Here is a 12,137-nt window from a genome sequence, read left to right as displayed (position 1 = left end):
TGTTGGTGAATATTTTTGTCACTGATTACAAGCTATAATGAATAAAGTGTTTTTGATAAAAAAGAGACAATCCAATTTTTGGCAACATCACACATAAATTTTGGAGAGTAGAGTATTAACAAAGAAAGTCCTCTCAGGTTCATATGAAAATTTGAGTGGATCAAGTACCTGTTGATGACAAAAATTCTCCAGAAAAAATTCCCAAAATTATAGAACATTATATTGCTTGCAGATTGTCATGTTCATTGTCTAGCCTCACACATTACAATTTGGCCAGTCATTTTCAAATGCATTCATGCAGCAAAGCTTGCTGGAGAATTTATGGAAAAGGATGAAGAAATGTGGTCAGAAAATGTCAGTTTGGCTTTCCTAAGGCCGAAGGAAGATTCAGTTTCTTCACTGATGCTAAAAGTGTCAAATTAAGAAGAAATGGAATAGGTGTTAAAAGTTTTATCAACTTCAAAAAAAAAAAAAATCATCTGAAAAATTTATCAATGATTACAATCTTTTACTGCTTCTGGTATGGCAGGCAAATGTTGACTATCAGTATATTGGAGAAAGCATGACTAGCAGGAATGGCCACAGCAGATAATCTGACTGTGTCTGGACATTTGAATTCATCCAACAACTGTAGGACAAGGTGATGGGAGATCAGAGCAAGGATAGTAATCCTGCAACACAAGGGCTGAGCTGGTGGCCAAGATCAAGGATGTGTTCAAAGATCTTCCCAGGGATACAGTGAGGAAGGCATACATCAGATTCTTGAGGCCATGGTGGAAGACTTTGAGTAAGCTGCTATCTCCCAGCTGTAATCTAGTTGATATTTTTTGAATTTTTTTTTAAATACTTTAATTTTTGTGTGGGAAATTGTATTTTCTTTTCCTTTTATGCAAACTGTCAAATCTAGCCTAAACACCCTGTATACTATATTGTATATATAATGTATGTATGTCTATATAGTATATACTATACTGTATCAATTAATTGCATATATATTCTTAATATGTCTAGGCAGGTTCAGATGCAAAATATGCTGGTTGCTGTGGTGTACATCATAGGAAAATATCTTATCTTTTACAACAACATTGTTTTTGAAACACTTGGCTTGTTGGTACATGGGATTCCGGGATACCAGTGTTTCGACATCTTGTGTCTCATGAGTCTTAAGCACCCAAACCTCTGAGCCTAAACCAAGCTGGTTTTGTTTATACTTGCAGTGAATAAAGTGCTGATTGGTGCTTAATATCTGCCAACTGATAAAATATTATTTGTATCATGTACAGCAAAATCTGTAGGTTTAGGTTCAAAGGTCCAGGTGCTTCTGACTTATGCAACACAACATGTCAAAACACTGGTGTCCCAAAATCCTGTGCACCAATGAGCCAAATGTGTTGAATACACTTGTAAGAGAGAGAAGTTATCCTCTTATGACATACACTACAGCAACCAGCATATTTTGCATCTGAACCTGTCTGGACATATTAAAAATACATATGCAAATAATCATTCCAGATCTTGCTGTACACAGTGCAAATAAATTTTTTTTAACTATACTGTATATTTGTCAACATAAGTAATATATGCTATACTGTAGTGTATATATCGCATTGTAGGTACCAGAAGAGATATAAATCAAGACAATCCTGGGAGAGTCAAGGTCGTCATATATGCAGAAGATCTGTTTGCAGATCTCATCAGGTAAAATAATTCTTTTTTATATTTCAACAACTGGTATTATATTGAATGTGCTAAACACTAGTATGGCTCTAACTGAACAGACCTAAGATTACTACTATTCCAGCCATGTTCATTGTTTCCTTCCAAGGATTACAGCTTCCAAATTATCTCTCTCATTTTTTTGTTTTGCTTTTTTTCAAGAAGTATGGGGTAATTTGACATTGGTTTCACTGTTATTTCTAATGTGTTGGACTACATGGAAGCTCCTTCCATTATCTTGTGTTTGTAATGTGATGTTATGTTTTTTGTACCTGTGTGTGTGTGTGTGTGTGTGTGTGTGTGTGTGTGCGTGTGTGTATGTGTGTGTGAGAGTGTACTGTGGCTCCTTTAATGTTTAAAGTCTTTAATCTTTTTGTACAGAAGCAGTGTTTAAGGTATTGGACAACCTGCTCAGAAGACATAAGTTTGAATCTTGTGATTAACCTTGTATGGGGCACTTGTGCAAGGCATGGAGAGGCAGAAAGGTGGCTTCAGACAGTGCAACATAATGGTCTCTACTTTAGATGCTAGGCTGCTTTTGTTGTAACTTGACAAATAAAGCAAATATGTTATAAAAATATTGCAAAACTTTTGACTCAACACTATATTATGAGGTCCACACCCACTTCCAAGTTGAATGGCATCCTGTTGTAAAACTGATTCTTTCAGTAAAAGATACTTATTAGTCCAGGAATGCATGAAAAAATTAATGAAAACAATATTAAGAATAATGTATGAGTATATATCATAATCATCATCATTACTTTCCTGTGCTTATACAAGTCAGACAATGTTGGAGCATTTTAAAGTTGGTGGAAATGAGATTTGAGAGTGAGAGAGAAAGATTTGCTTGTTGTTTCTAACAGATAAAACAACCCTGAAGATGTACCTTCACTGATATTCTGGCTATAAAACATGATATTTCCTGAGAAATAAAATTGTTTATTATGTTTAGTAATGAGTCCTCAATTTTATGTATCATAATTCATGTACATACACTCTGGGCTGACCACTAGAATGGTGCTCCCTCCCCACTATGCATACAACATTTATTGTTTTATGTATTGTATATCTGTACCCTACTGGTCTCTGCAATAATAAGCTTCATATATATTATGGGGAATCATCATCATCATAGTTTTAACATTCACTTTTCCAAGCCTACATGGGTCTGATAGAATATTTTGAGGTAGAGTTTCTATGGTCAGATGCCCTTCTTGACATCAACCTTCATCTGTTTCCAAGCAGGGTAATATTTCACCATGGCCAGGCATGTTTTACAAAGTATTGGAAACAAAGGCTTGGCTGTGTGGTAAGAAGTTTGCTTCCCAGCCACATGGTTCCACTATATAACACTTAGGCATGCATCTTCTACTATAGTCTCAGGCTAACCAAATCCTTGCAAGTGGATTTGGTAGATGAAAACTGAAAGAAGCCCATTGTGTATGTGTGTGCATGTGTGCATGCTTGTGTGCGTGTCTGTTTGTCCATCACTACCAGTGTTGGTTTGTTTATATCTCTGTAAGTTAGCAGTTTGGCAAAAAGAGACTTATAGAATAAGTACCAGATTTTAAAAAAAAGTATTGGGGTTGATTTGTTCAACTAAACCCTTCAAGGTAGTGCTCCAACATGACCATAGTCTAATGAGTGAAACATTATAAAGAAAAAGAAAAATCCATTTACAACTACCACACACACACATACATATATACTTATAGGGTTGTTTGTTATGGCTGGTCAGAGAGTAACCATTGGTTTCACACCTATAAAGCACTTAGCTGTATAGGTGACTCATTTGACTCATCGGCCTGAGGTACATGACCTCCCTGAAACTGGATGGAGGAATGCATCATGGTTAGTAAATTTGGCAAACAAAATATTCTGGAATGAAATTCTACTGGCAATAAATGTGAGTAGGTTGGTGTTATCTCTGTTAGACCAGTTCCATTTGCATCTAAGATGGGTCAACATATAGTCAACTACTTTTCCCGTGTCAGGAAATTGGAGGAATTCCATGTTTGCAAACACAAATTTCCTCTGATGAAGGCACTGGCTAAATGTTTTTGGAGTTTAAGAAGGTCCCCAGACCAAGCAAGTTTTTCAAGATTCTTGCTCTCTTAGCTGAGTGAAACTTACATTGTTTGCTCCTATTGAGGCATGGTTCTGGTTGTTCTAGGAGCTTCCATTTAAATATGTATGGTGTACCTTCCTCTTTTAAACACCATACATAGCTGGCCAGGGACATAATGTTGTACCTCTCTGGTATCCTAAAAGAGGACCTGTGATTGTTAAGATGATGCTTGAATGGATTTTCTGTAGATCTGACATTGCTATGTCTGTGCCCTTGTACTAGTGTTACAGCTGCTGTTGTTACTGTTGTTATTTGCTGCTGTTGCTCTTGTTACTGCCATTACTGTTGTCACTGCTGGATACATTGCTGGTGTTGCTGTTCCTGTTATTGCTGGACATGATGCTGGTGCTGTAGTTTCTGCCATTGTTGCTTCTACTGTCAGGTACATTGCTGGTGCTATTGTTACTTTTGTAGTTGTTGCTATTGTTGCTGTAGCTATTGCTGCTGGTGTTGCTACCGCAATTGCTGTCACTTTTGTTGTTACCAGCGGATGTGTTATTGCTGCTATTGCTATCAACACTTCCAGCACTACCTCAGCCTCATTGACTTTACCTTTGGAGTTGCATCTCCCCACACTGGACTCACATTGCTAACCCTGCATGAACATCCTGCCTCTGTGCAGGGTTTAGGAGTGTTCACTAATATTTTTTAATGCTAGGTACACACACAGACACATACATATACTGGACTTCTTTCAGTTTCCATCTACAAAATCTACTCAAGCTCAGGACTACAGTAGAAGACATACACAAGATGCAATGCAATCGAACTGAACCTGAAAGAAACTTCTTAAGCACATAATAATTGCCTTCTCTCTCTCTCTCTCTCTCTCTCTCTCTCTCTCTCTCTCTCTCTCTCTCTCTCTCTCTCTCTCTCTCTCTCTCTCTCTCTCTCTCTCTCTCTCTTCTCTCTCTCTCTCTCTCTCTCTCTCACGCACGCACGCACACACACACACACACACACATACACACAGAGGCAAGTGAATGTTCTGGAATGTAAAACAATGATTCTGATAACAATAAACTATTATTTTATTCGCTATTCCCTTCATTTCTTTTCCTTATTAATAAAATTCCCAATGGATGGTTGGTAGAACAGTAGAGCATCCTATCTTATACCTTGAGATATTTGATTAAGCTTCTTTTCCTTCTGAGTTCAAATCCCATCCTAATCAACTTTGCCTTTCCCTGTTTGCAAGATTGATAAATTAAGTACCATACAAAATACTACTGGGATTAGCATAATCAACTATATACATGTCCTTAAATGTGATGCTCCAGCACAGTGCTACAATCCAATGCTTTAAACCTGTAAAAGAATGAATGTAACTGATTTACCTTTCAATTTATATTATAAGCCTTTCGCATTTGGAATCTTTGCCAGGCTCCCTGCACACTGTTTCTTCAGCTTTTATATTTTCATCATCATCATCATCATCATCATCATCATTATTGTCATTTAACAACCGTTTTCCATGGGTTGGATGGTTTGGCAGGAACTGGTAACGCCAGGTTCCATAGTCTGTTTTGGTTTGGTTTCTACAGCTGGAAGCCCTTCCTTATGTCAATCACTCCACAGAGTGTACTGGATGCTTTTTATGTGGCACCAGCTACTACACCAATGCTTTTTATGTGGCACCAGCTACTACACCAATGCTTTTTATGTGGCACCTTGGTTTTAGGATCTCATTTCTGCTATGGCAAGCAGGTCTTCTCAAGTACAGCAATGCACCACATATCTTGGTCCTCTGTTATCTCCTTAATACTTCAATGCTTTTCCCATGTCTTCCTGGGTCTCCTTCTTTCACAACTTCCATTCACTTTAAATGATTACTTCTTTATGCAACTGTCCTCATCTATCTGCATCAAATGACCCAACCAGCACAGTCTCTTCTCTTGCACACTGCATATAATCCCACCTGTGCCCAACTTTTCTCTCAATACACCAATGCTCTCTTGTACATGCACACTGGCATTGCACATCCAGTAGAGCATATAAGCTTCGTTCCTCTCCAACCTTCACATGTCTTCTGTGTTCAAGACCCATGTCTCACCACCATGCAACATCTCAGTTCATGCACATGTATCATATAATTTTCCCTTCACCCAAAGTAAGAGACCTTTTGTTGCCAACAGAGGTAAAAGCTCTATGAGCTTTTCCCATTCTTACACTTTCTATACAACCTTGTCCACTGCTAATTAGGTAACCTAGGTAGCAGAAGTTATCTACAACTTCCAGCAAGCCACTGGGACATTTAAGGAAATCAGTGTCTCATATATCTGTGGTCTTTATGGTTCCTGTACATCTTCCATATACAAACACTACTTTCTCTGTTAGCCTTCCTACTATTCCACTGCACCTCCTGTGTCCATAGCTTGCACTGGTTACACTGACTGGAGTATCTGCTTACACCCTTCCTACATATCAATTTACTAGATGGGTGAAGGGTCCTATCCAATTTCTTGCTTAATAGGGCCTTGATCTTTGCTAAGTTTACTTTAAGAACCTTTTGATTTTAGGTTCTGTTTCCACACTTGGAATTTCTTTTCTAATTCTGTTAAAGATTCTGCCATGAGGGCAAGATCATCAGCATATAGTAGTTCCCATGGGCTTTCAGTCTTACATTCTTCTATCTTTTGTCTGCCTCTGCATCACAGAAAAATAATTTTTTTTAGTTTTTTTAAAAATATTTTCCCCATGATAATCAACAACTTTGATCTACTCTGATGCTACAGAATATTGTGTTTTAATATCCACCATATGATAATCAGCAACTCACTGCAGTGCAAAAGTCTTTGGAGTGTTTTTCTATTTTAGTTTTTTTCTTCTTCTGTAGTCAATGAGGGAAATAGCATACTCATACCTGATCAAACCCATGACCTTCAGATCATTTAAGATTGATGAGATTGATACAGTTTATTTTCAACTTGAACATCTGTTAGTCAATAGTTGTGTGAAAAACATGAGCTAGAAGAGAAAACTAGTGGGATAATGTTCTGTGGAGGAATGTTTGGGCAAGAGTGGCTAGTGTTTGGCTTGGATGGAAGTTGCATGTGACTCACTAGATCATAGAATATGTAGAGAGGTTATTGTCAAACAAGTCTTTATAATTATTGGACATTACACATTTGACGTGGAAGCAGCTTGCTTGTGCAAGTGCAGCCAATCAAAAGATCTGCATACCAGATGCCAGTAAGTTTCAGAGGTCATCAGGAGAGAATGTGCACTGTTTTAGGGCATTCCTTTCAACTGCTTTACAATACTCAAGCTTCCACTCATTGATGTGAAGCTCTGCTTACTGAGTCAACTGATTTATTCAATCTTAAGTCAATTTCAGGATCATCATCACCATTCAAATTGTGGAAATTTGCAGGTATGACTTGCTATACAAACAAACAGGTACCTGCCTCACACCCGACACATCACCTCTCCAGCTAGGTTTCGTCATCTCTTTTCAGCCATATAGCTAGCTCTCACAACTGTCACCTGAATTTCTATCAAGATGGTATTTGCTTGCTGATGTTTGATGCTAATTGATAGCAGCTACCATCTCAGTCTGGTTCCATTAAAACCTCTTGATCCAACTTTATTGTTAACATTTCATGAATGCAAATTAGGGTATAATTATCCTTTTATGACTTTTTCAGCCATGCCGTTTATTTTTCTGGACAGTTAATTGTAATTACTTGTACAAAAAACTTGTACAATAAAAATTAAACTTTATGCATGAATAAGATAAAGACCCCTACTTTTTTCAAGTTTATTTCAGAATGTTTAAGTTTACTTATGGAATAACTAATGGTTTTTTTTATCTTCTGTAATGCATTTTGGGCTTCCCTTCATTAGTGTAACTTTGCAAGTTTTTCTTAATTTCTCAAATTTATTTATGCCCTTTCATTACTCTGTTTCTTTGTTATTAGTTAGGGAAGCAGTTTTAATTCAGAATAGCAATCTGTGTATCTTACATAACATGGATATACTATAAGAAAGCCACAACACTGCAGTATTCATCTTGAGAAAGCATCTTGTATAGATGTGTAGTGCTAAAAAGCACAGAAGTATCAGTAGCTGATGAAAAGCATCCAGTAGTGGTGGAATATCACAGTGTTGTAGTTTTCTTACAATACGTAAGTAAGATTGTTATTCTGAACTAATACTGCTTCTATTGTTAATAAATTTTTCCCAGCCTGCCAGCTATTCGCAACACCAGTGATTTGTTAATCATTGTTTTTTCTATATCAGTAGGGGTGAAATTTGTCTAACCCTGCAGTGATTGTGGATACTTGCTACCAATGATGTGTAAATACATAGAAATCCTGAATCTAGCAATTCCATTGCTGCTGCTGATTGCACTTCATCTGCTACTGATATTTCTGTGCTTTTTAATACTGTACATCTATGAGATGTTTTCTCAAGATGAATACTGGAGTTTTGTGGTTTTCTTATAGTAATATTTATGTTAAGTAAGATGTATAGACTATATTTTTAGCTGTAATAAACCTATGTGTTTCATTTAAATTGTAAATAATTCTAAAATAATCACAAACTTAGACTAGTTTCATAAAACAACTGTAATTTATTTAATGACATATGAATGTGGTTTCTGGAACAGAACTTAGAGGGTTCTCAAATATATTATAATCTTTTTTCTCAAAGTGAATCTAATTATAGGTAAATTCACCAAAATGGAATTTTTTTTTACATATGCAGAAGTGTGTGGCAGGATTTTTATTTTCTTTTTATAAGGACAATGGTGAATACCCTGTAACCACTAAAAGTGAATTGGTTGAATAGTTTAAATAGTTTACATGCAGCATAGCTAACAATTATACATAAGGAGGGGGCACAGCTAATGTATCTGAGTAAACCAAAAAGTTATTTGTTTTATCTAAGCACCACCATTTTTGTTGGTTTTTCTGAGATAGAACAAGAAATACAATGTAATTTCTATTTCCACCTTTCTACATAAACTATTTAATTTTAATGGTGTTAAACATTCAAGGTGTATTACTATAAAGATTCTATCATAGATCTTCCATATAAAAAACAGAAACTACAACAAATTCATGAACTTATATAGAGAATTTAAGGAAAACTTACATGGATGAAGGAAAACTCCAGAAATACATTTGTTGATAATACAAAAAAAAAAAAAGAAAGAAAATCCTTTACCATACTCCTTGAATAAAATTTGAAACTTTAAGATGCTTCTTCCTTAGTTCTTCATTATTATCCTAATTTTAATATTCTTCCTACTACTCAGAGAGAAATAAGAGAGGAAATGTACACATGTAAGTGTTTGTGTGTGTACACTCTCACACACACCATTAAAATTGAATAGTTTAAATACTTTACAAACAGTTTAGGGAGAAAGGGCGAATATGCTGCATGTAAACTATTTAAACTAATCAACCAATTCACTTTTAGTGGTTATAGGGTATTCACCATTGAATTGTTTAAATACTTCACAAACAGTTTAGGGAGAAAGGGCAAATAGGAATGACAATTTATTTCTTTTTCCAGCTCAGAGAAATCAACAAAAATGGTGGTACCTAGATAAAGCAAAGTACTTTTTGGATACACCAACTCCACCTAACCCCTTTATGTATAAAACTGTTTTAGATTCACACACACACATGCATGTGTGCATTCGCGTGCACACGCACACACACACATACACACGTGCACACACACACAGTACCATGGCTGTGTGGCTGAGAACTTTAGTTCTCAGTCACATGATTTCAGGTTTAGGCCAACCAAAGCCTTGTGAGTGGATTTGGTAAATGGAAACTGAAAGCCTCCCTTTCTCTGTCTCTGTCTGTCTCTCTCTCTCTCTCTTTCTCATACACACACGCACACACACGATTGTGTTGGTTTCTTCTTATTTTGACATCATGTGATGGTTTTAAATGAGTGTCAGTGTCATACAAGCAGTGTCCTTTCTTTCAAATCATCCATGAAAACATGTCTGGGCATGGAAAATATTTCCTTACTTGGAAACAAGTGAGGGTAAGCTACAGGAAGGGCATCTGGCCATAGAAAAATTCTGTCTCAATGAATAATGTCTGATCCATGGAAGCCTGGAAACATGGACTTTAACATGAGGGTGGTGATTGCACTTAATAGAACACACTTTTACTATAACATTATCAGTGTTGTTGTAATTCAAAAAGTATTTTATTTTATCCAGACAACAAAATGCTTTAATAAGGAATATAAGTATATATGTTTGTTTATATATGTTTTAATTTTGCTTTATATCTTCATAAGGTCATTTGTTATTGCCAATAGCCTATTACCAACAATAAAACCCAAAGTAGAATGAAGCCATAAAAGATGACTAAATGTCAGTCTTCACAACCTCTACTAATGTCTAACAAATTGGCTACAGATGTTAATGCACAGTAAATATCTGTGCAAAATTTCCTAGCAAAGTTTTTGTACAAGGTTTCTTTATCATAGGCTCCAGGATTACTTTTGTGGGATTAGAACACCTCAGAATTATGCTTCAATATGGCAATGAAACTTAACTGTTGCTACTTTACTACTAAATTAATTATATTTATTCTTCATTCTCACAGAAATATATTTCCCGATAACATCATAGGTGCTTCATTTAGACAGGTAAGATAACTATTTTTTAAATTTTAACTCTTGACTTTTTTGAGACTAATTAAGGGGTGCAGTGATATTTTATGTTCAGTTGGACGGTAATGCTTTTTTAAAGTTTAATTTCTCTGATGTTAAGGTGACACACTACTTACCTAAAGCTCCCACATAACCCACAAGCAAACTGTTGCAGTTTGTAAAGCTGACACCAACAAAACAGTTACATTCTTACTTCAAAATTGAGTGCTTAACTGTTGGAAGCTCCATTTTTTTTTAAAGTGCCTTTATTTCATTGTGGAGTATGAGTGAAGTCTGTATATGTATGTGGTCTATGAGTGAGTTCTGTAAATGTATGTGGTCTGTGAGTGAGGGCTGTAAATGTATGTACTCTGAGTGAGGTTTGTATATGCAAATACTCAATGCATATGTATTGTTTTGCTTTTATTACTCTGCTTTTGTGTGTACAGTGAATGTTGTCTGTTTTGTTACTCGTAGTATTTTTTAACTTTTGTATATGAATGTATATGTATGAATGATGCACATATATGCATATACATTCTGTGAAAGGACAGAAGGAAAGACAGGTCAATAGAAAGCTATTTTATTTCAATGTTAACAAAAAGTATTAAACAAAAGCTAGATACATACAAGAATGTCTAAGTACGCAGTGTAATTAAGAGCAAGTATAAGGACAAATGAATAATTGCAAAAATATGGAAGGTAAACAATTCTACACAGAAAAACTGAGACATTTAGAGTTAAACAACCAATGATACTACATTCAAAAGGTATGGGAAGAATTAATTACAATGTCTTATAATCAAGTTGACAAAGGATCATGATGAATGATATATTAATATAACAGACACATTGAGTCAACGAGCCCTATCTCAAAGAAAGGCAACCTCTTTGACTCTACCAATTAGTACACTCACTTCTAATGTCTCTAAGGTAATGGAGACCTCTCTCTCTTTCTCTCTCTCTCTACCTATCTATCTGTCTGTCTGTCTTTTTTGTAGACTTTTCTTTCCACAGATAAACCTGTTTTACATTTTTACCCCACCTTATTTTGCTGTTTACATGTCCCAAACACTTTCGATCCCTTTTGATTGTATTTTTTTTTTTCTTTCTTTCTTTTGAAAAGATAAGTTCGACAGTGTATTGTCCCCTCTGTGTTTGGCACTGCGTGGCTAATAAAGAAAGATATCTATCCATCCATCCATTCATCAAGACCATTTAAAATCATGTGTTCAGTCCATCAAGGCTGCCCCCTTTTGTTGCTTCTGTACATATTGGCTCTAGAGCCACTACTATGAAAGCTGGTGATGCTGAGGAGCATTCCGCAAGAACTGGGATGCAGGAGGGGCATGTCTGCATATGCGAACGACATCACCATCATAGTGTCGAGCCACAGGCATATCAACCTGATCGGCAAGAAACTAAAAGAATATGAAGCAGGTGAAAATTTATTCAGAAAAGTCAGTGGGCTTGCAGCTCGGCACCTGGAGAGGTAGGCCCATGCCATCCAACACTGGACCGGCAGACTGGTTAAATTGCTCGGGGTCTGGCTCAGACCGGACCTCCAAATGGAGAAGAACTGGGACAAGATAACAAGTAGGGTAGCCACTCTCACCCAGCAATGGGCCAAGAGAAAGCTATCCCTAAAAAGTCGGGTGGA

General features: G+C 36.3%; 1 protein-coding gene across 9 annotated transcripts in view; it reads left to right on the top strand.

Moving 5' to 3' along the window:
- The window catches only part of LOC106875848 (excitatory amino acid transporter 3-like), a 410,144-nt gene that overhangs the window by 130,588 nt on the left and 267,419 nt on the right, over positions 1 to 12,137 (top strand). For all 9 annotated transcript variants that reach the window (XM_089355173.1, XM_052969531.2, XM_052969535.2 and 6 more), the window contains 2 exons: positions 1,614 to 1,698; positions 10,432 to 10,474. In XM_089355173.1, coding sequence (XP_089211299.1) covers positions 1,614 to 1,698; positions 10,432 to 10,474 — 128 coding nt within the window. The remainder of the gene's footprint in view (positions 1 to 1,613; positions 1,699 to 10,431; positions 10,475 to 12,137) is intronic.

This window comes from Octopus bimaculoides, chromosome 7 (genome assembly GCF_046866305.1).
Source record: "Octopus bimaculoides isolate indiv1 chromosome 7, ASM4686630v1, whole genome shotgun sequence".
Lineage (NCBI taxonomy): Eukaryota > Metazoa > Mollusca > Cephalopoda > Octopoda > Octopodidae > Octopus > Octopus bimaculoides.
The sequence above is the reverse complement of the archived record's forward strand: the minus strand, read 5'-3'. Positions and strand labels throughout refer to the sequence as shown.